This window comes from Desmodus rotundus, chromosome 10 (genome assembly GCF_022682495.2).
Source record: "Desmodus rotundus isolate HL8 chromosome 10, HLdesRot8A.1, whole genome shotgun sequence".
NCBI classification, from domain to species: Eukaryota; Metazoa; Chordata; class Mammalia; order Chiroptera; family Phyllostomidae; genus Desmodus; species Desmodus rotundus.
Genome location: NC_071396.1, coordinates 115,858 through 141,164, shown reverse-complemented (window position 1 = coordinate 141,164; position 25,307 = coordinate 115,858). Strand labels below are relative to the sequence as shown.

At 62.1% G+C, this 25,307-nt stretch overlaps 1 protein-coding gene across 5 annotated transcripts; it reads left to right on the top strand.

Moving 5' to 3' along the window:
* The first annotated feature begins 1,391 nt into the window (after nucleotides 1-1,391).
* On the top strand, nucleotides 1,392-25,246 carry ADORA1 (adenosine A1 receptor). Of its 5 annotated transcripts, XR_006653401.3 has the most exons (4): nucleotides 1,392-1,589; nucleotides 2,395-2,763; nucleotides 23,281-23,990; nucleotides 24,317-25,246. XR_006653401.3 is itself a non-coding variant. In XM_024576097.4 (3 exons), exons 2-3 carry the CDS (start codon nucleotides 2,423-2,425, stop codon nucleotides 23,918-23,920), a joined length of 981 nt encoding a protein of 326 aa, XP_024431865.1. In that variant the 5' UTR covers nucleotides 1,392-1,589; nucleotides 2,395-2,422; the 3' UTR covers nucleotides 23,921-25,246. The 5 variants fall into 5 exon arrangements, 4 of the variants coding, with proteins under 4 accessions (XP_024431865.1, XP_045040446.1, XP_053768931.1 ...); XM_024576097.4 differs by having other exon boundaries at nucleotides 23,281-25,246; XM_045184511.3 differs by having other exon boundaries at nucleotides 1,392-1,593; nucleotides 23,281-25,246.
* The last annotated feature ends 61 nt before the right edge of the window (nucleotides 25,247-25,307 follow it).

Sequence of the window (25,307 nt, the reverse complement as noted above, 5' to 3'; positions counted from 1 at the left end):
TGGGAGAAGGGATGAGGGTTTTGGTTCATTTCACCTAGATCTGAGATAAAAACAAATCACCTACAGGTAGTATGCAAAGGTATCTACTACTTGTCAGTTGGGGGTGGGAGTGGGGGGGCCAGGTGCCCTCTGGAGGTGAAGGGTGAGTCAATCACCCACCCCCTGCGCCAGCCCAGGCCTGCCTGGGTCTTTGCAGGTGTTTCTGACAGCTAGAGGAGCCCAAGTTAGGAGGCTGAGTGAAAATCAAGAGAAAGCCTTGACCACAAAAGACCTCGGGCCAAGGAAAGCTCGGAGAGTCCGAGGGATGGATGCAAAGGCTTTCGCAGCAGGGGACGTGGATGCCCCAGAGCGCTGAGGTCGCCGTGCGAAGCCTGGGGAAGAATCCCAGTTTCTGCAGCTGGGCTCAGGCAAGGACCTCGACTTTGCTGTCTGCGGCGGAAATGGAAGTTACCCCTCCCACCACCACCCCAGGAAGGTTCAGTGAAGACCCCCTCCTCTGGGCCAGAGCTCTCTGGGGTCCTGAGATGCAATCAGGGGCAGAGCCTCAGGGGGCTGGCGTGGCTGCAGGCATGGGTGGCTGCCTGACTCTGTGCTCTCCCAGGGTCCTTTCCCACCGTCCATGTGGTTTTCTCAGGTTGGGGTGTCTGCAAAGCACCTGTTCTGAGTGAGAGTCTGCCGGGGTGGGGGGGCGGGTACCGGTAGGTGCCAGTGGGCCACCTGACCTGAACCCGCAGCGGGAGGCAGCCAAGAAGAGAATCTGGGTCAGGCAAAGTGGCGAGCGCGCGGTTCAGGGCTCCGTTAGGATTTACTGTGCACCTGCTTCCCCGCCGGGGCCTCGCTATCTACGCCACCAGCGGACTGGGCTGTGCGAGGTGGGGCAGAAAGGGGCCCCAGAGGCGGGACAGGATGGGGCCGATCCCAGGAGCGAGGCGTCCTCTCGGAGCCTCAGCACCCCCATCTGTGAAATGGAAATCACGAACAGGCAGTTCTGGGAGCCGGGAAGGGATGCGGCGGCTCGGGAGCGCGCCTGCAGCGCGGGTGCGGAGGGACGCGAGCCCATGAGCGCGCTCCGGGACGGGGAGGCCGGGAAAGCGGGTCTCGGACGGGGGCACGAGGTGCTGTAGGTCAGAAAGAGCTCCGAGGGGGTGCTGCGCGGCTGGCGCAGTGGTCGCCTCCCGGGCACCCCGCATCGAGAAGAGAGAGTGGACTCAGGGAGGCTGCACCTCTGTCCACTCCAGCGGCTGGATTCACACAGGGGACTCTACGGAAAGCTCCCATTTCCCAGCTTTTCTCACCCAGAATCCCTCCCTTTGTTTAGCGTAGGTAGTGGGCGGGGAGAAGGCGGAGGGCGAGGAGGGAGGGCCCGCGGTGCGCCGCCCCCATCCCCCGGTGTGCGCAGCCTGGTGTAGCTCAGCTCCCGCGCTGGGGGCGCCCGAGGCGAGTCCGCCCGCCCCGTGCCCGGACCGGGCTCGCTGACCCTGGGTTCTCGGGCACCCACGAATTGGCGGCGCTGAAGGCGTCGGGCTGGGGGGGCGTTTGGACGGATTCGCTCAGGTGTCTGCGAGTTCTGCCAGCTTTGGTGACCTTGGGTAGGTCTGTGTTTCCGTCCGCACCGGGGGTCCCCGAGGAAGATGAAGGAGAGGGTTGAAAACGGCGACTAGAAAGCCCCTTTCTAGGAGCAGGAGTGGGCGAGGGTCCCCGGTAGAGCTGGAGCAGAGCCGGCACGGCTGTGAGACTGGCGCCGAGCGGCTAGCGTGGGTGGGCGCACGCTGGGAAAAGGGTACCGCGCGCCCCGGCCGATGCCGGCCTCGGTTCCCCAGACTAGCGTCCGTCAGCTCCGTCCCAGGTGCGGAGTAGGGCGCTACCTCTTTAAAAGCGTCCGGGGCCCAGCCTCCGCGCACCATGTGATTGCTCGAAAGGCCGGGGCTGCGGCGGAGCCGGACGACGAGGAGCGGCGCGCGCGCTGCGCGGAGCCCAGCCCTGCCCCGCGCGGCCGGGAGCTCGGGGCGGCACCAGGTGTCCCCAACTTTGGGCACCGCCTCTGGGACCCCCTGGCGGCCAGCAGGCAGGCTAGTGAGCTCCTAGTATTCAGTTCTGTGGGCTTAGGTGGGCAGAGCCAGGCATGGGGGACCCCTGTAGGGTGTGTGCCGAGCTGCCTCACACCTGATAAAAAAGCCAGGGGAGGACCCAGCGCTTCTATCTCGAGTTGCTGAGTGGAACCTCCGGGAGTGACAAGGGGAGGGACAGAGATTAGGCCGAGAAAGGGCTGGGGCGTCTCGCCAGCCTGGGCAGGCGCCCGCTGTGCCAAGTGGGGCTCATCTCCCGAGGGAGGGGACTCCAGAGCCCCGGCCCTCCGGCCGGGCAGACCTCCCACGCCGCGCATCCCGACCCCAGGTGCCACCGCGGATGTGCCTCGCCTGCCATGCCGCCCTCCATCTCGGGCTTCCAGGCCGCCTACATCAGCGTAGAGGTGCTCATCGCCCTGGTCTCCGTGCCCGGGAACGTGCTGGTGATCTGGGCGGTGAAGGTGAACCAGGCGCTGCGGGACGCCACCTTCTGCTTCATTGCGTCGCTGGCTGTGGCTGACGTGGCCGTGGGTGCTCTGGTCATCCCACTGGCCATCCTCATCAACATCGGGCCACAGACCTACTTCCACACCTGCCTCATGGTCGCCTGCCCCGTGCTCATCCTCACTCAGAGCTCCATCCTGGCCCTGCTGGCCATTGCTGTGGACCGCTACCTCCGCGTCAAGATCCCGCTCCGGTGAGTCTGCGCGCGGGAGGTGCGGGCCACGCCCATGCTGGGCGGTGTGAGGGCCATCCAGAGGGGGTGGAAGGTGGAGCACAGGGCTCCTTTTAGCCAGATGTCCTCTGGGCCACTGTCCCCTGCCCTCTGCTTTGCGGTGCCGGGCTGAGCTGTCATTGGAGCAGGGGGGGTGCTGGGCGGCTGGGGGAGTGTAAGCCTGGCGGTGCCCAGGACCCCGCGCTGCACTGCCGCCATTCTCTGGACACAGCCAGCTGTCCAGCCTGCAGTGGGGGTTTGCAGGGGCCAGCAGGAGTCCCAGGGATCACTGGGCAGGACTAGTGGAGCTCGCCAGGCTCAGGGAAGTGAGGGGGGAGCGTGTGCAGAGGGCTGCTTCTCCAGCCAGACAGGGCAGCCCTGCCGTGGACACTCCACATGTGTGCTGGCCGGCGGTGCCCTCCGGGCGGCCCTGGGCGCCCACGCTGGCCACTCTGTTGCAGCAGGAGGAGGGACGAGTGCGGCGCCTTCTCTCCACTGTCTTGCTCTGGCACAAAGCCGTGCAGGTCTTGGCCGGCCACCACACAGGGACTCAGGCTGTGTCCAGGCAGCACAGGGGTGGTGGCCTCGTAGTGACTGTCTTCTCAAGAGTGCTAGTGCCCCGGGAGCTCCTTCCCCAGGGCTTCCAGGCCGCCGTCTCAGCACCAGGCAGGGCCTGGGTGCACTGCCAGCTGGTCGGGCCGGGACATCCTGTGAGGCCCCTCCGTATAGCTCAGGGGGCTGCGGCCGACTCTGGCACCTGCCGTCCCTGCAGCAGCCTCCGTGTCTGGGACGTGGGGCCTGTGGCCTTACTTGGCAACTTGCCCGGGCAGGCCCAGCCACCCGCGTTTGCACTGAGTTTGTGCAACTTTGGGAAGCTTTTGTCATGTACCGTCTTTCCTGTTCTCACTATGCTCCTGTCAGGAAGCTGCTGTGGGATCAGGTAAAGGCAAAACTCAAACACAGGGGGTCCCTTGATGCTGGTCGGGGGCAGAACCTCCAGGTTTCCCAGGGCAGGCAACCTGGACACCCAGGATGCTCGGTGCCTCAGGGCCTTCGAGCTGCCCTGGGTCCCAGGTCCGGTGGGCTGTGCAGGAGACGCTGGCCTCAGCCCACTCCAGTGGTTGGACCTCCGCTGACCATGTGCGGTGCCGCCACCTTGGGAGGCTCACAGAGACAGGCAGGTGTAGGCAGGTGCTCAGGAATTCTGGCTAGAGCAGATTCGAAGGTGAGCAGAAGCCTGGCCCTGCTGTGACGGAAGTGGAACCTGCTCTGCCTGCCCTGTGGGGTGGCAGTAGCTGCTGAGCTGCCCCCCAGGGGGAAGCTTCTGTGCCACAGGCTTCTGTGCACCTGCGGGTGAGCTGCCTTCTGAGGGTGGTGCCTGCACCGAGGTGAGCGTGCAGGCCTGGGTTCCCGGCCCTGCTGTGTGTTTCTAGCTGTGTGACCTCAGAAAGGCACTCATTCGCCTCCTTACACTTGGGTTCCTCGTCCACCGAAGGGGATGCGAACACTGCCCCTTCTTCCTGGGATGCCTGGGAGAACGTAGAGCACATGGTCTGCTTTGGGCATGCTGTGTGCCAGCCACACACAGCAGGTTCACGCTTGTCATCTCGTCATGGTTGACAGAAGGCAAAGTAGGCGGGTGCTGCCCCCACCTGCTCATGCCCCCGCCCCGAGTTCCCAGGAAGGCGTCCAGGCACCATGGTTGGTCGGCAGTGCCTGAGGGGCAGCTGTGACGTCCTATCTGTGCCGCTATTTGCACAGAAAGCCTGGCATGACGTCGGGCATGAAACAGACACTCAGCCGCCGGGGACTGAACTAGCTGGGCGTCCAGAGCTCATGCGGTTGAGCCTCAGGTGGGCCTCCCAGATGCTGACCCTCTGATTTACCATCTCACTGCAGCTGGGCCCTCCCTGCTCCCTGGGCTGCCCAGCAGCTCAGGCCCCAGTGCCTGGAGGGCCATGGTCCCAAGCTGGGCTCCTTGGTGGAGGTTGGGCTGAGGTGGCGGGCCACTCCAGGCCCCTGCCTGTCACATTCCCCACGGGCCCCTTGGAGTCACCGGGCTGTGGGTCTGGGGGACACCTCTTGGCCTGGGGGCCCCTGGTACCCCAAGCCAGCCAGCAGTGACCACGCCCCAGGCACCAGGGAGGAATCCAAAACAAGCGTTGGCAGGTACGTCCCTGCAGCTGCTGACGGTTCTGCCGGGCCCCTCACTGAGCAAGGCACGGTTTGGTCAGTCAACCACAAATTTTATTTCCTCCCACTCGGCAGAAAGAGAAGGGAGAAGACAGGTTCACAGCGATCCAGTTACCAAAAGAGAAAAACCTCAAATGGTTGATTCATCAATAACCTGCGGTCATTTACATGTGCTTTGCATGTCATTTGCATAACACCTTCACTTGTTTGGCAACTGATGCCCTATTCCTCTCAGCTCCCACTTCTGGGACCACCCCCCACGTTCATCCCACCACCCCTCACCCCGGGGGTCTGGGTGCTGCCCACTCCAGGGGCTGCCCCTGTGGAGGAGGACGGCGGGGCTCCCTGAGCAAAGCCCTGTCTGTGAGCAGGAGACCTGGTGGGTGGGGTGGGGTGAGGGGAGGTGGGTGTTTGGGAGTCAGATTGACCTGGGTTTCAGCCTGGCTCTGTTACTAACTGACTGCCACCTTGGATATGGCGTTCGACCTCGGGGCCTGCCCCCGCTCCTGCACCTCCCCCCCCCCCCCAGCCCCGTCTCCGAGGTTCCCGTCACCTCTGTGGCTCCTCCGTGTCATTGCTCCGGACCATGCTGTGTTGAGATCTTGGCGAAGCCGTGTTGTTTTTAGCCCCTAGCGTGGAGAAGGGGAGCGAGGCTGTGGTTTTATCTGCTGTGTCTCAGTGCTTGTAGCCTCTCACTATTGGGGACCACGGCTAGCCCCTTCCTGAAGACACTTTTTTAGATGAACGGAGGTCCGAGGCTCAAGGAGGCTCAGTGATTTGCCCAGACGAACATCTTGTCAGGAGGAGACAGGGTTTGAATCGAGGCCAGGCGCCTCTAACCAGCGAGCCCACGTGTGGCCTGAATCGGCCCCAGGAAGCTGTAGGGCTCACGGGGGAGGCTGCCGGTGGGGTGGCCTCTCTCCTCCGATCTGGGCCTGCGTCCCCTGCTCTCCACTCAGCCCACACACGCTCCTCCCTGCCTTCCTCACCTTCACCCCAGTGGGCAGAGGAGCCCCTGGTAGCCTCGCCTCTGTCCACCGCTGGAAGCCTGCCCGGCTGGGCTGCTGACTGGGAAGCACAGCCAAGAGTGGAGGCTGGCCTGCTGGACCAGGCTCACGAGGAGCGAGGATCCGGGTAGACTAGGGTGTGCTCACTTTCAGACACGGCGTCAGCCCCCTCCCCTCCCCACTGGCCTGGGCTTTTCTTGACAATTAAAGAGGTCAGTGCTTGTATCCCCGCCCGCCTCCAACCAGCCACCGTCTATGGCCTCAGGGTCTCAGGTCCTGGCTCTGCTTTCAGAGGACTTAGGCATCTCCTCGCCTGGCCAAGGACAGATCTGCCAGAGGCTGGAGCCACTGTGGAGCAGCCCTGCCGTCCAGCTCCCTTTCCTGCAGAAGGGGAAGCAGAGGCCAGGGTTCCAGCATGGTGAAGGTCACTCACACAGGAGGTCTGTCCTCCCCAGCCACCCCCCCACCCCGTGCTCACTCTGGCTCCCTATCCTCTGACCCTAAAGGCCAAGGCCGGGCAGGAACAGCTGTCAGCAGTCCCCCCTCCAGGGACAGAGCAGAGTCAGCAGGTCAGTGCTGGGCTGAGGGGAGTGTGATTGGTGAACAGAAAGGTCATTCTTTGTTTGAATGAGGGGCAGCCTTCAGGTAGGTTTTGCTAAAGAGCGAGCTGGGCCAGGTGCCATGGGCTGTAGGTGAGAGTCATGTGGGTGAGTTCCCAGGGTGGCTGCTTTGCCGAGCTGGCAAGGAGGTGGCTCCCAGGCTGCCACCTGCCCAGGTCTGGGCTTCTGGGAAGCAGGTGGAGGACAAGGTGCTCTGGGGTGGAGTCCTGAGTGTACGTTTATTGTTTAAAATGTCCAAAGTCTAGGCGAAAACGAAGATGAGGAAATCATCGGTAATTCTACCACATGCAGATGAGTGTTAACATTTGCCATTCCAGAAAAATTTTCCACGCATCTCTTTATCTCCCTATCTGTCCATCACCTGTCGGCCACTTGTCATTCTTACGCAGTCGAGAGCATCTGTAGCTTCATGTTCCAGTTCGTTTACCTCGTGTTGTGTTACACGCACCCCCCCATGTCGACACAAACCATTTGGTAAGGAATTTGATGATGGCGCAGGGTTAGCTTGGCTTTTAACTCATGTTTTAGTCTCATCCATTACTGTCCTTCCTGGGGAGTGCCCATGCCGCCCCTCCCCCCAGCAGGGCACCAGGTGAGCTGTCTCTGTCAGGTACTCAGGGTGCATCTGTAGCTCCTTCCCCATCGCTCACGCTCCAGGTGGCTTTTCTGAGCTTGGTCAGTGCCAGGCGGCCAGGAGCACATCTGTCCCCCCGCCCATGTCCTCCCATGCCCGGCTCCGAGTGGGCTGGCTGTCCGCATTTCTTCAGTAAAAGAACATCATATTTTATTTATCCATGCTTACAGTTTTGATTAATAGGGTTGTTACCATTTTAAAAAAATTATTACAACTATCACAGCATGATATTCAGGAACCTCATCTGAAGGCTGGGGCCCGCCCTGCGCCCTGGGCCAGTGGCTGCACCCGGCACAGCCTCCAGCTGTGAGGGTCCTGGGCGGCGGTTTCCCAGTCTCTCTACCCCAACTCCATCTCTGCCCCAGCTCGGTCACTCCTCCAGGCCAATCCCACGGGAGCCGCAGCCCCCCATGGGGGAGCCTGGCACTCCTCCACCCCAGGCCCTTCCCGGCTGGGTGGGCAGGACGGGTGGGCCGTGAGGCTCAGCTCAGTGACTGCCCTCTCCCCGGTGAGACCTGGACACCCTACTGCCCAGCCTCTCGGTGAGGAGTGCTGTCCCAGGCCTGCAGGGCTAGGGGTGTGCTCCCAGCTGGTTGGCCCACAGTGGCAGGGCGGGCACAGAACAGAGATGAGAGATGCACGGGACCCCTGGGCTGTCAGTCGCCCCCGCAGCCTCCTAGGCTCAAGCATACAGTTGAGTGTGCGCTCACAGATGGACAGACCACGTCACCACTGCCCAGGTCAGTTTTTAGGACAATTTCTGCAACCCAGATGGCTCCCTGGTGTTGCCCCCAGTCAGTGCCCTCGAGAGTGACCAGCGGCTGGTCTTCGTGCCCATACATTGGCTTTGCCTGTTGTTGAACTTTTCTAAAGGAAACCAAGTAGTGTGTATGCTTTTCTGTATATTGTGTTCGGTGTAAACACTGATTTGTTTGCATTCTGACATATTTGGAAGCAAGAGCCCAAGAGTTTGCTCGTGGATTGGATGTGGGCACAAGAGAGGAGTCACGTGTGACCACACTTTTCATCCCGAGCCCCTGAAGGGGGGCTGCCGGTGTGGCTGGCGTGGGGATAACAAAGGTTCCTTTCGGACTCACTGGGACTGGGCTGCGTGTGATGCTGAGTGGCTGGTTGGATGTTCATGGGTAGACTTTAGAAGGGAGGTCAGCGTGGGGGGTGGGGAGCCACTGGCAGGTAGGCCCCATGGCTGGACAAGTACCCACTATGGAGAGAAAGAGCAAGGACTGAGTGTTGAGAGGCCGGGGAGAAGAGTAGGCACCAGCACCAGAGAGAGAAGGAGAACCAGGCACGTGAGGGGGACCCCAGAGCCCCCCCTGAACGCGGTGTCTGAGATGCCAAGTGTGCAGAATGGGTCGGAGAAGGCAGGCATGGGTGCTCCTCTGAGGGGCCTGGAGAGCGGTGTAACGGAGCTGAGCAGAGGAACGGGTGTTTTGTTCCACATTGTTCTCTCGGATGTGGTGACGTTAGTCAGTGTGCTGACTGAGACACAGTAGAGGGGACAGCTCAGCATGGAGCAAAGGAGGGGCTTTCTGGAGTGAAGTCCTGGAAAGGGGCAGGCGGGGACCTAGGGGACACCCAGAGGGCCGGTCTAGAGGGCCATGGAGCTCAGCTCACGGCAGGAGGCAGAGTGTGTGGTGCAGGTGCCGGGAGGTGACGTCCCGGTCTGAAGTCAGGTCACCAGCGGACAGGAAGGATGTGGGAGGCCTCAACGCACAGAGTCACAACTGCATTGTTCCCTCGGAAGGGGGACGGTGACTGGAGCTGGGACGTCTGGCGTCATCGGGAGCAGCAGGAGGGGCCCACGTGCAGCTCAAGGTGATGAGTTTGAGGTGAGATGCGTGTGTCCGCGGCCCCCAGGGGAGCCCCTTCCCTCACTGACCCAGGTGCCAGACCCTGGCCAGGCCTGAGGCCCCTGCCCCTGTGCCCTTAGAGACTGCTGGGCGAGGGCGGTCCTCCAGGCAGGGGCAGAGCTGTGCTGCAGCCCAAGGAGAAGGCAGGGAAGGGAGCCGCCCTGGCGTCCCCTGCGTCAGGCTGTGCTTGGCCTCTCCCCTGGGCGGCCGGTGTCTGAGAGACGCAGCCCAGGACTGAGGGAGGCTGGGGGCCCGTGGCTCAGGGCCAAGCACTCACACTTTAGTCTAAGTGCACCGAGAAGCCTCAGAAGTGCTTTAAGCATGGGATGACGTAATCCCAATTGCATATTTAAAAGGTCAAAAGTCCTTAATAAAATATTAGCAAATGAAATCCAGCGATCCACGAAAAGCATGATCTATCTCAATCGAATGCCCTGTGTGCAAGGGCAGTGTGCTTGCCACGTGGACACAGGACCGTCTGGCCTGCCGGGTGCAGGCTGGGTGGGGGCAGGGAAGGCTGCGGCCATGTGGGCGGGAGGGGGCGGGGTGTGGAGAGGACCGGAGAGGACCAGAGACATCGAGGCCTGTTGGCCTCAGAGCTGTGGGTGCTGGAGCGGATGTGTGAAGTGAAGGAGTGGGCTGTGACTCTGCGGTTTGTGGCTGAAGCCACGGGGTGGATGGTGCTGCCCTGCCTGGAGCCGGGAGTGGTGAGGGAGGTCGGTGGGGAGACCCAGACCGTCGGAGACACTGCAGTGGAGGTGACGGCAGATCCCCTGTGGTCACCCTCTCGCTGGCCCCTGCACAGTGGTCTCCCCGCCCCCATGGCACAGGAGGGGCCTGTCACAGCTGCTGGGCACTGAGTGGTGAGTGTCAGCTAAGGCAGCAGGACAGTGGTCACTCAGGCCACTGGCGGCAGCCATCATGTGCCCGGTGCAGCCCCGGGGGGGCAGAACTGGTGGGCGTGGGACGCTGGCAACTGGAGAAGGCTCCAGCTGGCCCGAACTGCCACAGTCCCCTTCAGCCCCTGGAGCGATTGTGCTTGGCAGGGCAGCAGCGGGGAGGGGGGTTTGGCACAGGCGCTGGCAGCCGGACCTGCAGGCTCTCAGAAGCACTGCATCCACTTCCCAGCCCCCCGCCCCCAGCATGGCCAGAGCTGGCTGTCAGCCTGGTTTCTCTCCCAGTGGAACTGAGGGCTCGGGCCACAGCCACCCAGCTGGACCAGGAAGTCAGCGTGCAGCACTCTCCTGGGGGCAGGAGAGGGGAAGGTCCAGTTGAAGGAAGCCCCTGTGCCCTTGACACTTTCAGTGACCCCTTTCCTATGAGAGGTGCGGCCCTCCCCCCGTTCACAGAGAGGAGACACCGTGGAAGGAAGGGTGTGAGCAGATGCCTCTTCTCACTTCCTCCGCGTCATCATGAGGCTTTCGGACGAGACGCCAAGGCCTGGAAAATTCGGGGCACTCAGGGGATGGGCGCCGTTACTGGGCCCGGTCTCCCAGAGCTCGTTCGACGTTTGCGGCGTGGTGTCCGTTGGCCTCCGCCATCCTCTGCGCTCAGGTCCTCGTCAAAAAGAGCTGCAAGCTCTTGAGGGCAGGTGTGGTTCTCTCCTGTCTCCACCCTCCACCTCATACCCCAGCTGGCCCTCCGCAGCTGGCGGGGTGGGTGGTAGCTGGGAGAGGAATGGGAGAATGCTTGAGTGGCTGAAAGCACTCACGGGGGAGGTGGGGTGGCTGGCTGGGAAGAAACCAGCCGGATATTTCATAGTCACCCACGGGCCAAAGGCAGGCCCTGGAGAAGGAAGGATTATTTCATTAACAGTCTCCCAGGAGATGGGGGGGGGGAGGCCTGGGGAGCAGAGAGGTAAAAGCTCTCACCCTAGCTTTCCTGGCAAGTTCCGGGGGTGGAGGTGTACCCCGGTCTCCTGACTCTCCCGCAGGCTCCTGTTTCTAGGAGGGAAGGGTGTGAACAGCCCCTCAGGGACCTCTGTGTCTCCCGAAGGCCTCCAGTCGGGCTCCAGAGTCCCTCCGGGGAGGAAAATGTTCAGTGTGTCTGGGGACTCGCTGAGCCCAGCAGACATAGGGGCCAGCCCTCTGCAGGGAACCCCCATTATGGGCTCCTGGGGGCCACCCTGAAGATAGTGGTGCAGCAGACACCCCGGGATAGCTGGTCAAGCCCCGGGGCTGACAGTCTGCACTGAGCCAGTGAGGGGCGTGCCAGCGTGGCTGTAATCGGGACAGGGGCCCACGTGATCCCCTGGGGCACGTGTGGGGGTGGTATTCACACACTCACACCCTCGGAGTGTGCGCCTGTGCAGGGGGTTATAGCTCTTCATTCTTATTTTTGCAAGTCACAAAATACTGGCCCAGGCTTCCAGATCTTTCATGAGACTCTGCCTGTTCTTGCCTCTCCCCTCTCCCGCCCACCCCCTCCATCACTGAGGCCCAGAGTGATTGCAGCCCAGCGGGGCTCCTTCCTGTGTGCGTGCTCCAGCCCCTGTGCTCAAGTCAGCGTGTGTCTGTGGTGACACCAGACCTGTCCTCAAGCCCTAACCCTAACCCACAGGCGATGATCCCCCAGTGGCCCTGGCAGGAGGCCTGGGCAGGCTCGGCCCACTCCCGGCACACGGGGTCCAGGTCACTCCGGCCAGGGGTTCCTGCGGCACTCAGCTCCATGCTGCCCTCCGCCTGGGCTGGGAGTGCTATCTCCGCCTCCGTCCGTCTTCTTTCCGCCCAGGCCTTGGAGTTCAGAGAAGGATGAGACCTCTCGCATAAACACCCCGGAGAGCTGCTCCCCTCTCTCGTCCGTCTAGTTCCTGCTCACTCTGTAATGCTCAGACAGTACTGCCTCCAGGAAGCCCTTCTTGTTCTGCCCTCACTGCCCCGCAGCTCCCTTGCTCCCGTGAATCACAGCCCTCGTCAGCTCTCCTCGCTGGGCCAAGCCCATTCTTGCTGTGTCCACACTGCCCAGCATGGTTCCATCTTTGTCTACAACAACTGACCCAAGTCGTCGCTGAAGGGATGTTAGTGGCAGCAAAGACTCTTGAGCACCCAGTGTTTGCGAGACTGTGCCGAAGACCTGATGTGGGTTCTCTCGTCTAAATTCCTGCAGGTTTCTCAAGAGGCACTGACAGTGTTTTATAGTAACAGTGTACTACAGCCCTAGCTTCCACATTTCCTGAGAAGCTAAGTCTCAGAGAGGTCAGACAACCTGCTAGCGGCCACAGAGCTGCCGTGTGTCACTGGGATTGTCAAATGAGTGATGGAACGGGTGAATGAAAAGCCCTGTGTTTGAGCCTTGACTCCAGCACTGTGCTGAGTGATCTTGGGTGAATCACTTACCTGTCTGGGTCTCAGTTTCCATATCTATGAAATGGGCTCAATTCCAATCCCTAGAGCAAAAACCTGTCTCTGTAAGGCAGCGCTGTCGGATCGGGAGGTGAGAACAGCATCGTTGTTCAGGGGTGAGCTGGCTGTGAGTATGTGGTGGGAGGGTTAGGCACCCCAACCCCCGCCCCCACCAGGTCTCTGGCCTGCAGTTCAGAGCTGCCCCAGGGCTGGCCTGACTGCCTGGCATGGAGCTGCAGGCGTGTGGGAGGGAGCAGAGCATAAACCTGCACATTCTGGGTGGACGTGCCCCACGCCTGGAGCCGACCAGCTTCCTCTCTGTGTCCCATCTGCGGGAGCTGCGGAGGGCTCTCTTCGGGCACTGGACATGAGGGTGAGGCTCGGTGACCAGTGGGCAGAGGGAGGTCCACCCCAGCAAGAACGCCTGCCCCATGTGTGGCGGGTGCTGAGCTCTAACCCTCAGCGATGGGCGGCTCCTGGAGTGTGTGTCTCCCCGCTGCTGAAGCCACACCAGCCAGGAGGGGGCAGTCTCAAGGCCCCCTCGTCCCATCAAAAACGTGGCCAGAGCCCAAACTCAGTCTGCAGTCAAGACCGGAAGAAAAACGTTCAAGGGAAACACTTGTGAGGAGACTCAAGGGTACGAGAGCCCCTCCTCTCTGAGGGAGGCTGGGGAACAAGGATCCCCCAACCCACCCAGTGCCAAGGGGGGCTTGGGGCTAGGAACCTGGAGCCCAGAGCCCGGACTGCCACTGGCCCACTTGACAAGCCACCTCATTGGCAAGGGGACTCTTGGTTCCTGGTCCCTGCCGACTTCCTGGGGGGCCTCAGCGGCCCAGGGCAGTGGGAGTGGGACTGCCATGCTGGTCTCCCAGTCTCAGCCAGACTCTCTGATTCTCTGCGTCTTCACCTGTAAACTGGAAACACCACCATGTGCCTCATGGATTGTAGATGCTCGTAGGTGTGAACAAGCCTCTCCCCAGTATCCTGATGCTCCTTCCCCTTTTCTGCCCTGCTGGGAGGCAAGACGAGGGGTGGACAGTGGTGGATGCGTGTCTGTCTGTCTGTCTCTGTGCGGTTGGGGTGGGCAGCTGACCAACCCATCCACAGTGTGGCCTGAGGCTTCCTTCCCACGGACGGCACTGGCGAGCAAGACCATGGGGAAGTGACTGAGGCCTGGCTGGCTGCCACACAGAGCCTGTGCACAGGTGAGGGCGTGGCCTGTCACTGCTCATGGCACAGGGCCCGGGCACCTCCCTTTCTGCCTCAAGCCTGGTGGTGAGCGTGGGGGCTGCCTGGCATGAGGGGCCCCAGGAAAGCAGACCCAGTCTGTGGCGGGGGAGGGGTGCGCACCAGCTTGCGGTCCTGGCTCAGGGTAGCTTTGGTGCCGCCTTTGTAGAGTGTTTAATTTCATTTACGGTGGCAAGGCTGGCACCAAGTCCACCTTACGGAGAAAGGTGCTGGGATGCAGGGAGGCCGAGGAACGTGGAAATAAGTTTGCAAGTGGAAAAGGGGGCTTGAAGAGCTGCTGGGTGGGCCCCTGAGGGGCGCTGTGTGTGACGTGCCTGCTCTCTGGGCCTCTGTCGTCACTGAGCATCCCGGCTTTGGCAGATGACAGGAGTCAGCACAGGCTGAGCTGAGAGGTGATGGTAGGGACTGAGGCTGCTGTGGCCGCAGGCTGGCATGGCTCCCTGCTGGCCCTGCCTGCTTCCTCTCTGGACCCAGGGCCTGCACATGCCCATCTGCACGGCCCCCTCCGAGGCCCCCCGGAGGTGAGAGGTGGAGAGAGGCTCGGGGAGGCCTTCTCTGCCGGCACAGGTAGAGGTGCTGCAGAGAGTGTGGGCCTGTCTCAGCTCCACACCAGCCTGCCCTGCTGGGGCTCTGCATGCTCCCCGGACCTTCCTGGGCCTCAATCTGTGACATGGCAGTGACAGAAGTCCTATGAGTGGTGTGAGGGAGAACTCTGCCCCCTCCACCTCCTGTCTGGTGCCGCCCTTCCCTCTGCCCGTGCTGGGCGCTGCTCCCCAGGACGCTGCTATCCCTGATGGTGCATTGGTGTGGACCTGGCAGGGATTTTCCTCCTTCTGGGCTCCTCTGTCACCTCCCCCCAAGATGAGGGGCTGGAGCTGCTTTGGAGCCAGGCACTGAGTGCTGCGGGCCTTGAGGAGCTTGGACCAGCAGTCAGGAGGCTCCATCCCTGGCTCCTCACGTCCTTAGGGGAGATCGCTGCCTGAGCCACAGGGCAGGGTGTGGAGGCTTCTGACCTGGGTTGCAGCTCCCTTTGTTTGGCCACCAGCTGCGTGACCTTGGGCTAGTCACCCAGTCCTCCGGTGCTTGGACCAAGGAGAGGGAGGAGCCCGCTGGGAAGCTGGGGCCCAGGGGACTCTGGAAGCCTGGGGGACGGAGGCAGGTGTGGCCCCGAGTCACAGGCGCAGAGACAGGCTCTGAGAGGGGGTCCGATTTGCTGGCAGCAGCCTGAGTCTGAGTCAGACCTTGTCCCTCTAATGCTGGCCTGTGTTTGTCCCTCTGTTGGAGAAGCTGGTGGCAGCTACAGAGGTCAGAGGTCAGGGGAGGGACAGGTTCGGCCATCCCTTCGGGGACTTGAAAGCTGGTGCTGGGCTCTAACTCCTCCCTGTGGGGCAGCTCCAGGGCCTGGAATGGGACCTTCCGCATGGCCCACACGGGAGCTGTTGATTTCAGGGGGGCGGGAAGGCACTTTGGCGTCCCCTCCCCACTCCCCAGGCCTGTCCTGCCCATTCCTGCCTCCTTCAGCCCCTAAGGTCCACTGTCGCCAGCAGCCCGGTGTTCTTTTTCCAGCTCCAAGCACTGCACTTTCAGGCTTTCGTGGGTGTTGGGTGGAAAAAACGGCTTTGATTTAATAAGCTCCCCACCCCACTGCCACACCACCGCTGAGGTCCTCGCAGGGTCCTGGCGTGTGTGAGCGCCTTGCAGGGCTGTTCTGAGGTAGGGGAACAGACTGAGAGGGACTCGATGGCTCACCCCTGAGGGGCCCCACTCCGGGATGCTGCCAGGCTCCCTGCTGCTCCGTTCAAGGGTGCAGGCCGCACCCCACAGAGGAGAACAGGCTGTTCCCCACGCTGGCAGTGAGCAGAGCGCTGGCCTTGCAGCGGGAGGAACTGGGGTCAGACTCCTGCTGGAACCTCCTAATGAAGCGGCTTCACACGCTGGGCTGGGTGACATGGAGCAGCCCGAGGCTCCTACAGAAGGTCTGCTGTGGGGGGCAGGGGGGTGCAGGCCCTTGTGCAGGCAGGAGGGGGCTGTGCTGAGCCAGAGCCGCCCCCCACCCCAGTTCTCTCACATTAAAGCTGACCGTTGATATCGCTGAGTAATATCTCTTGTGTTGGCGACTTTTCTGTTCGTTGGGTTCGTTCTCTTTCCATGCTCTCTGCTTTTTGTTGAGATTTGTACGAGAACCTGCTCTCCTTCCCCGAATATGGCTGGATGCCAACTGGGCGTCAGTGACTGGGGCAGGTGCTGGGAACCCACGAGGAGCTGGACTTGCTCCCCACCCCTTGGGACACACAGTCAAAAGCTCAGGCAGAAAATCAGAGTTTTGCTGATTGTCCCCCAAGGGGGCCCTGCTCTGTGCCTGCATCCACCTGGGCAAGCCTGGTGCCTCCCTACCTCCCAGTGCATCAGGGCCCTTCCTGCCCCCGGCCCATCCCTAGAGGAAATGCTAGGGGACTGGAGGGGCAGGGTAGGTGGGGCATGGGGCTGGTGGGCTCATCTGTGGGCTGCTGGCTGAGAAGGGCTGCTTCCTGGGTGGGGCCTGGACTCTGGGCTCTGGGCATGTTCAGTGGGCAGAAGGGAGGGAACGCAAGGAGACACCACTGAGAGGCAGTGGGAGGTGACTCTGTGCTGGGCTTCTTCCTGTTGCACCCCCTCCCCTGTGATGTAGTGGGAGCCACAAAGTTGGACCCTTGGGAGTACTTGCTGATATAGAAGTGCCAGCGATGGAGAAAAAGAGGCCCCTGGGTGGGAGTGTGTTCTTTCTCTGGGCAAATTTCCAATGTGGGGAGCCCTCCCCATCCTCTCTGTCCTCCCCTGCTGCCTGTTGCCTCTTTCCCAGAGGGCTAGATGCCGTGAACTTCGGGGAACCCTGAGGGCTCAGGCAGGGGATAGGAGGAGAAGAACCCAAGAGGACCCTCTTTCCCAGAGGAGAAGAACCCAAGCCTGGGGAGAGCCGTTGCCCCTGAAGCCAGGGGAGGTCTGCGCACTGGGGTGTCGGTCTATGCAGAGTCTCTCTGGAGGGGACAGCCCTTCAGGCAGAGGCTGCGTCACCCCTGGTTCCAGGCAGGCCAGGAGATGCTCAGCAGGGTGTGGGAGAAAGGGCCGGGGCGCCTGTGTGGTCCCCCCACACCCCACGTACCCCAGAGGGAGCTGGGTGAAGGGCTGCACCTGCCTGATCCCACCCCCACCCACTCTACTCCACCCCCCACTAGTCTGAGGGCTCAGGGAACACAGGCTGGTTCTGTACCAAGGCTGAGTTTGCTACAAAGTAGACACCAAAGCCATGTGAATGGCCTCCCGAATCAGAACAAGACACTTTTTGTCCCTGTGACCTGCTGCGTCTCCGCAGGACGGACTCGGTTTTCCAGAGCACTCAGGGGTGCCTTCGGGTAGTGGAAGCAACGGGCACCTAGCAGGGGCCCAGCTCCGTCCCTGTGCCAGCCTCTGGGCCACAGTGGCCGCCAAGCCAGTGTCATTGTCCCACTGTGCTGAGGACAAGCCCCAAGGCAAGGAACTGTGATCTGCTGAAGGCCGGCCGCGAGCTATTGGCTGGTGGGGCCACAGACTGAACTCAGATCTGACTCCTCAGCACTCCACTCACTCAGCAAATATTTAATTCTCTTTCCATTCCCTGGTGTGCCCATCCCCGCCCCCCGCCCCCGCCGCCATGGGCAAGTGGGTAAAGTGTGACATCCTTAGCGGGGGACCCCCTCAGGGAACTGATGTGCTTTGGGGCTCCTGCTCCCCAGGCTGGCCCTCCTGTTCCTGTCTCCCTTCTGTGCATGCCCAGCAGGTCTAGGAGAGGGAGAACGAGGCACGTGGGTGGCTCTCATTCAGCCCCACATCACCCTGCCGAGGACCCAGGTGCCCGGACCAGACCGGGGCTCCTGACACCTGCACAGTGAGGTTGGGAGGCAGGAGGCCACTCTCCGGGGTCCTGACGTGGCCACTTCACCTCAGGCCCCCTCGCTGGGCAGTGCAGGTCCCTCTCTGCACCCTCTAGCCGGGCACAGCGAGAGGGGGACACTCAGCATCCAGGCTGTGGGGTCCTCGGCCACCTTTCGTCAGTGACCATAGTCTGCTCCAGGTCCCCACCATGTTAGGTCTCTCCGCTTCACCGGAGAAGGAATGTCACCTCCTCTGACCGGGCGGCTGCCCTGGGGAGGCCTCGCTGTGCGGCCACTCACAGGTCACCGAGTCCTGGCGCAGACACAGTGGCTTTTTCCACCCCACCTGATGAGTGGGAAAGTCACCCACAGCGGGTAGGGCCCTGCAGCTGGAGAGTCAGCTTTTGGTGCAGGAAATGGCAGAAATGCTGAATTCAGGGGACACTTTCTGGAGCTGACTGTTCGGGTCAGACGCCCTCTTCCTCAAGGACCCTCGGCCACTGGACTGTGGGGGCCGCATCTGCTCTTGGGAGGCAGAGCTGGCTGCCCCTGGGGTGGCGAGGAGGTAGCAGTGTCTCAAAGTCACCCAGGGCACTGTTTCCCAGCACAGTACCTGGGCCTCCTGTCTGTGGGGTGAGGCCATTTTCACACATCTGGACTCTCGGGAGAAGGGTGGGGCCTGGAGACAAATTCCCTCCTTACATCTGGGGACTGCCCTCCGGCACCCCACTCCCTGTGGGTGCCCCAGGGTCAGAGCCTCTGAGCAAACTGGAAGCCCCCTCTGGAAGAGAGGGAGAACCCAGCAGGGCCCACACACAGAGCCTGTGAGGTCAGGACCCATGGGGCCTGGGAGCCTGGCTTTTGGCCTTGGAGGTGGCCCCGGCAGACTGCCTGCTGGCTCCAGAGGTGGGGAGGGTCCTCAGTATGACCAGCAGCAATTTCCGAGGCTCATCATGCTAATGACCCAATGGACTCACGTGGCTCCTTTCTCGCAGAGCTCAGGGTTCCTCCTCCCCCGGCAGCTCTGCAGGCTGGCCCTGGGCCCAGGCGTCCCCTTTGGGGACGTGGGACAGATAGTCCCAGCTGGTGGGCAATGCCACAGGCCCCGAAGCAGCAAGATTCAAAGCAAGGTTATTAGGACCCAGACGTCCTGGCCTCCCGCGCCCCACCCGGCCCTTCATCCAGTCTCCTCTGGGCAAAGTTACTGTTACATATTTGGCCCCTGGAGTGATTGTATCTGGTTTCCTGTTCTCCTTTGGGAGGAAGACTTTCTCCGCAGGAAGCAGTTTAATAGTCTGAAAACCTACTTCCCCAGTCTTGGGATCCAAGTTTTCGGTTACAAGTGGCTGAGAAAGGAGGCAGGAAGGAAGGGACCACAGCCGTGAAATGCTGTCCTCAGCCCCGTGGGAAAGGGGTTCAGCCATCCGAGCGGCAGGACTGTAGAGGGTGCTGACCCCTCTGGCGTCCCGCCCAGCCCTGGGCCCAGGACCTGAGCAAGGAGCCTGTGACAGGGATGTGGACGGCCTGGCTTGGGGACCCTGCCCGGGCGGGGGTCAGCAGTGGGCTGCACACTTTACCACCCCGGCTTCAGGCACAGCCATGCCTTTCCCAGCCCACTGTGCAGAGTCTGTCTCTGTCCGAGCCGACACGCGTGTGTTAAGAGGCCGGTTAGGGCTCTCCCTGTGATGGCCACGCTCCATTCTTCCCACTCTGGTGCCGCTCTGGAGCCACTGGGGTCTAACCAGGAGCGTGGAAGTCAGCTAGGGGCTTCCAGTGGAAGGCCTTTCCTGCCAGAACCTGGGTACCCAGGGGATGAAGCATTTGAGACGCCAAATGGGACAGGGAGGTCACCCAGAGACGAGCAGCCAAGGCAAGCAATGCCCTGGGCTGCGGGACCCAGGGCTGGCCGCTGCCGGTCTGTGGGGACCTGTCCGTGGGCGGTGGAGCCAAGGAGGAGACAGCGCTGCTGCCGGACACCCATGGCCGTGGTGACAGAGAGGGAGGAAGTATCCTGGCTTCTGTCCCCTCCCTCTGTCACTGCAGTGCCTCCCGGGGACCCAGCTGACTGGGGAGCTTGGGAAAGGCCCCCCGTGAGGGCTCAGCACCCCAGTGAGGCAGAGAGGGTCCAGCCCCCTGTCTGCTCCCGATGCTCCTTCCTGCCTGGGTCCCGTGGCCCATGTGGCACTCGCTGGCCTTCCCAGCCTTTCCTGTGCCGAGGAGGCTGCAGCTTGAGTCCTCAGAGTGAGCCTGGATGTCGTTCCCGCTGTGTCCCGGAAAGGCCTCCTCTGAGGTGGTGGGCAGGGAGAGGCCTCTGCTCTGTGCTTGGCGGGTCCCCCCACTGGAAGTGATCTCATCTATGAAAGGGGCCTATTCATGAGGGAAAGGCCAGATGGGGAGCTCAGGCACACGCTCACAGCCCCTGCTGGGACCTGGCCTGAGATGGAGACCCAGCTTCTCTGGGCTGCAGACTGGAAGAGTCCGGGGGGTGGGGGGCAGGGGGCGGGTTGGGGGGGCTACATCTGGCCATGAGCCTCTGTAGGTCTCACACTGCATGGGGGCAGCACAGGGGCTTGGGCCGTGCTGCCTGGACCTGTTGGAGTTGGCTGGTGGCCTGGGGGCACCGGCTCACACCTCTGTAAGGGTCCTCCTCAGAGCAGTCTTAGGTGGCAGGACCCTCGCAGGAACCAGCAGTTTCTGACTCAGCAGGGCTGCTCCCAGGGCTCTGGCTCCACCTTCGCCCCGCCCTCCGCTGACGACGCCCGTGCTGCAGCGCCTTCCCCTCCGTCCTCCCGGTCCTCACGTGGGAGTCGACAGTGACTGACCAGTCAGCTCGGTTTGTCATGGAACAGATTTTACTTCCCCCTTATTACATCCATTGCTAACTGACTGTTTTGCCCCTACCTTAGCCTCCAGAGCGCCCTCCCCCGGCCTGATTCAGGTCCAGGGTGGGTAGCCTTCGTCTCTCACGGGCACTTCTAAACCACGTGTGCTCGCTCTGGCTACTTGCCTGTCCGGCCAGGCTCGCTCTCGGCAGCAGGGACACTGTCTGCCTTTTCTTCAGCCTATGCCTCTCCCTCAGAGAGTCTGTGCCCCCTGCTGCCCCTGACATCCCGGCCACCACGTCACCCTCACCAGCAGAAGACTTGACTAATGGATTGGTTCATACCTTGGAGCTGTGCTACTGTCGCACACAGAGGGGGCAGCCGCACACCCAAAGGGCCGTCTGTCCAGTGGTGGGTGGGTCTTAGCTCCCCTGGGGGGCAGGTGCTGCAGGTGGGGTGCAGCTGGTCCCTTCAGTGATGTCTGTAAGGAGCTTCCCCCTTGCAGCGTCACTGCCTGCATTTGGCCGTCCCCTCGCCTCCCGCCCAGCCCGCATCAGCCTGAGACTGCTCCCTCCTGAGGGCAGCCACCTCACTGGCTGGTTCCCAGCGCAGCCGTGGAGGTGGTGAGGCCTTGCGCCCCATTTGGGAGGCACACCCCGAGTGTGGGAGGCACACTCAACATGCCCCACCCCACGTGCACCCAGGATGCACCGTGTCCACTGTTCTTTCCCTCGGGTGGACAAGGTGGGCCTCTGCCCGGCCATTCCTGTGATAGCCTGCTCCACCTCAGCCAAGGTTCTGTGTCCAGCCTTTCCCACCGTGGAGAAAATAGCAAGAAAAACAGATGGGAGCTGATACCCTGAGCTGCAGGGTCTGCTGGGGCCCGGCCTGGAGGAGCCCCAGGGACGCTCTGACCCGGGGGCTCCAGGAAGTTGGCAGGGTGGGGAGGAGAAGAGGGGCGCCTCCCCAGCTGCCAGTTGCCGCCGTCTCCCACCTGGGACACTGTCGGTACCCACTCATTTCTCAGGGGGTCATCACTGCCCCCCCAGGTCTGAACTGGGTCCAGACGGTTTTGTTTCAAAGCCTGTAGCAAAGGGACGCTCTCAGCCTGCAAGCCATCCTGTGTCCAAACGCCCCGCAGCGAGCCCACTGCCCTGAGGGAGAGCTGGTCTGGGAGCTGGGAGCCATGGGCACAGGCTGGCCCACTGCCGGGCCTTGAATCTGTAATCTGTGGAATTGGGCCCCTCACAGCCTGTTACGGGGCCCCTGAGGCATGGATGTAACAGGGCGGTGAGCAATAAATGGGACATGGACCTGCAGCCGAGGCCGCCCTCAGCTCACTTCCCCTCACGGAGCAGCCTGGCTCCCGTGTTCTGGCCCCTAGACTCACAGCTGGGTCGGCTGGGCCTGCTCTATCCATGGGGCATTGCGGAGCCCCGGAGGCCACTGGAATACAGCCCCGAGCCTGGTGTTTGCTGAGCACCCAGACATCCTGAGGTTTTCCAGGTATGAGCGTCTCCAGGGGCTCGGACGTGTGGGAGCCCAGGCACAGGCTGCCCCATGTCACCTGGTCCTCCCCCCGGAGTGGTCCCACAGGCTCCTGTCATGGAGGGAGACCTGATCCAGTCTCTGGTTCCAGCATGTGCAGCGAGCTGGCTCTTTTTCCGGGGACACAGCAGCAGGGACTGCGCTTCAGTCACAGCAGCAAAGAAGGGTTCAGAGGAAGAGACCCTCAGGGAGGCACACAGGGGAGGGGCAGGCGGCCCACACCATGGGTGCAGGGGCCACCGGGCTCCTCAGTGCCCCCACTGGGAAGGTAGGGAAGCTGGAAATGAGGTTCCCAAGGCCTCATCGAGCACACCTTATCTGTGGGATGGGGAGGGGACCTCACTTCTCCCACCCCCACTGCACCCCTTAGCCCTCTGTGGGGTGTGGGGCCATCACCAGCTGCGGGTGCCTTGCTGGCTTCCGTGTCATCCGGGGTTCTACCGTCTGGCTGTCACAGCGTGGAGAAGCTCAGCAGCCCCGTCCTTGGACACCGTCCCTTGCATTTCCTTCCAAGGACGTGGGACAACCTGTAGTTGTCTTGCTATGTCCTTTCTTTGGTGTCATCTGTGTCTTCTCCCAAAATGTGGGCCTCATGGGGCGGGACCCTGTCTTCCCCCTGGCGGAGGGCAGGCCTGGGATCGACAGCACCCGCAGTGTCCGCTGGCCGAGGGCACCCACCCCGTGAGCATCCAGAGCCTCTTTCCTGAGAACAATTCCCATCACCTGGGTGTGCGGAGCTGGTTCTTGAGATCCAGCCCTTAGGAGGGGAGCCCTGGGCGGTGATGGGGAGGGGAGGGGGGTGAGGAGGAGGTGGACAATGGGGGCCGGCCGGGAGAGCGGACAGAGCCTAGAGGAGGTTGTGCTTTCTGAGAGTTGCGTTGGCCGAGGGGAAGGTGGTGTGTGCACCAGTGGCTGTGTGGTCAGTGTGGACGTGTGCTGGGGAGCACAGGGCTGCACGGCCTCCCTCCATGTGGCCCTAGCAGCTCACGTGACCAGTTTGAACCTCTGTTTCTTCATCTGCCAGTGATTCCTCCCGCCGCCCCCCCCCCCCCCACCATGAGGGCTGTCGTGAGACAGTGATGTGATTGTGGGGGCGGGGTAACAGGCTCGAGAGACTTCCCCTTCAGTAACTTTATCAAAACTCCTATGGGGCATCCTTTGCTTTCTGTTAGGGTTTTCTTCATTCACCAGGAGAGGTGAACCGAGCTGTCCTTAATCTTAGGTCCTGAAAACTTGGTGCTTTAGCCACGGACATGCACTCCCTGAAGCCTGGGCCCCAGCGGGCAGGGTCAGCCTTGCAGGCGCCTCACACTCTGTCCTCCCTCCAGGTACAAGACGGTGGTGACGCCCCGCAGGGCGGCGGTGGCCATCGCTGGCTGCTGGCTGCTGTCCTTTGTGGTGGGCCTGACGCCCATGTTCGGCTGGAACAACCTGAGCTCGGTGCAGCGGGCCTGGGAGGCCAACGGCAGCGTGGGGGAGCCTGTGATCAAGTGTGAGTTTGAGAAGGTCATCAGCATGGAGTACATGGTCTACTTCAACTTCTTCGTCTGGGTGCTGCCCCCCCTGCTGCTCATGGTCCTCATCTACCTGGAGGTCTTCTACCTGATCCGCCGGCAGCTCAACAAGAAGGTGTCGGCTTCTGCCGGCGACCCGCAGAAGTACTACGGGAAGGAGCTGCGGATCGCCAAGTCGCTGGCCCTCATCCTCCTCCTCTTCGCCCTGAGCTGGCTGCCCCTGCACATCCTGAACTGCATCACCCTCTTCTGCCCCTCCTGCCACAAGCCCAGCCTGCTCATCTACATTGCCATCTTCCTCACACACGGCAACTCGGCTATGAACCCCATCGTCTATGCCTTCCGCATCCAGAAGTTCCGGGTCACCTTCCTCAAGATCTGGAACGACCATTTCTGTGGCCAGCCAGCACCCCCCAAGGACGAGGACCCCCAGGAAGAGAGGCCAGATGACTAGGCTCCACCTGCCCACCACCGCTGGAGCACCTCAGCTTGGTCCTCACCTGCCCACTGCCCCACTTGTCTCCGTGAGCCTTCCCTGGCCCAGCTGTGGGGCGCGGGTGCCCTGTGCCTCTGGGTCTGGCAGGGGAGTTAGGGGGCAGTCCATGGGGAAGGAGTGGGGATCCTGAGGGAGGAGGAAAGTGGCTTGAGCCTCCCCATGTACCTGGCCATCCCACGGGCAGCCCTGGCTTCAGACAAAGAGGCCTCATGGGTGGGGCTGGGTGCGGGGGTGGGTCCCATCTTAGTGGTGGGGGCCCTGCAGCCCTGGGACCAAGCTGCAGGAGAGGAGGGGGTCCCCTGCAAGATGAGCGAAGGAGAGGAGCGAGTGCCTCGATTTCTCCCCTGTCTGTAGGAGAGAGTGGCCAGAGCTGCTGTGGAGCAGAAATGAGGATCTTCAGTCCCTGCCTCCCTTGCTCGGAGCAGCCCAGGCTTATACTTGGGAAGGAGGCAGGAACAGCAAGTCCAGAAATCGCTTCCAATATCTTCTTTATTCTGTACCAGCCTTTGGACCCTGGTGGGTGATCAGACAAGTGTGGAGTGTGTTGTGGGCCTCCCATGGCCACAAGGTGGCAGCACTGAGTGCCCCTGGCGGCAGCCTGGACTTCGGCTGCTTGTCCTCTGGGCCACCAGCCCTCTAAGGGGCTGGGACTCTCCTGACACCCACCACTGCTGCTTCTGGGCCTGATGGAGACCTGCCAACTCGTGGGAACATTGAGGGGGCGCACAAGGGATGTGGCTGACTGGGGACCCTCCTGGGGTGAGGTACAATAGGCTGGGGCAGCCCAGAGGAGCCCCCCTCCTGAGGGTGTGGGCAAGGAGGTGCTGCTGGCCTCTGAATGCCCACGGCACCCCCCACATTTGGCCTGGTTTTCAGGGCCTTTGGGGCTCTGCTGCAGAGTCAAGGGTTTTAGGGTGTCTGGGCAAGGGCACCCCCTGCCAAACCCGGAGCCCCTTGTCCAGAGGGGCGGGATTCTGAGTGTGAACAAGGACTCCAGGCCCACCCTCCCTCACAGGCGGGCTGTGCCCTGACTCCCAGGGAGGCCCTCTGACTAATCAAAGACTGGGGACCCACCCCATGCGGGGGTGACTGACAACCTTGGCAGCAGAGGGGATGCAAAGGGGGGTCCCAGAGGTGGGGAGCGGGGCGCTGTGGAGGCTCTCAGAGAAGGAGGGGCCAGAGAAGGGTGTGTCTGTTCTCACAATTCCTACCCTGGGGCAGCAAACCCCGAACATGGAAGCAAGACCCCGAAAAAGCTCACGTCAGAAAACCCGTGCGAACTCTCGAGTCCCCTGCCACTGGACCTTTCTCAAGGTGTCGTGTGTGGAGACCCCCTCTCGTGACA

What these genes read in the sequence shown, in the direction of transcription:
- ADORA1 (XM_024576097.4), top strand. Translation starts at nt 2,423, where the DNA reads ATGCCGCCCTCCATCTCGGGCTTCCAGGCCGCCTACATCAGCGTAGAG. An exon ending in CGCGTCAAGATCCCGCTCCG is followed by an intron (nt 2,764 to 23,280) that starts GTGAGTCTGCGC and finishes TCCTCCCTCCAG; the next exon opens with GTACAAGACGGTGGTGACGC.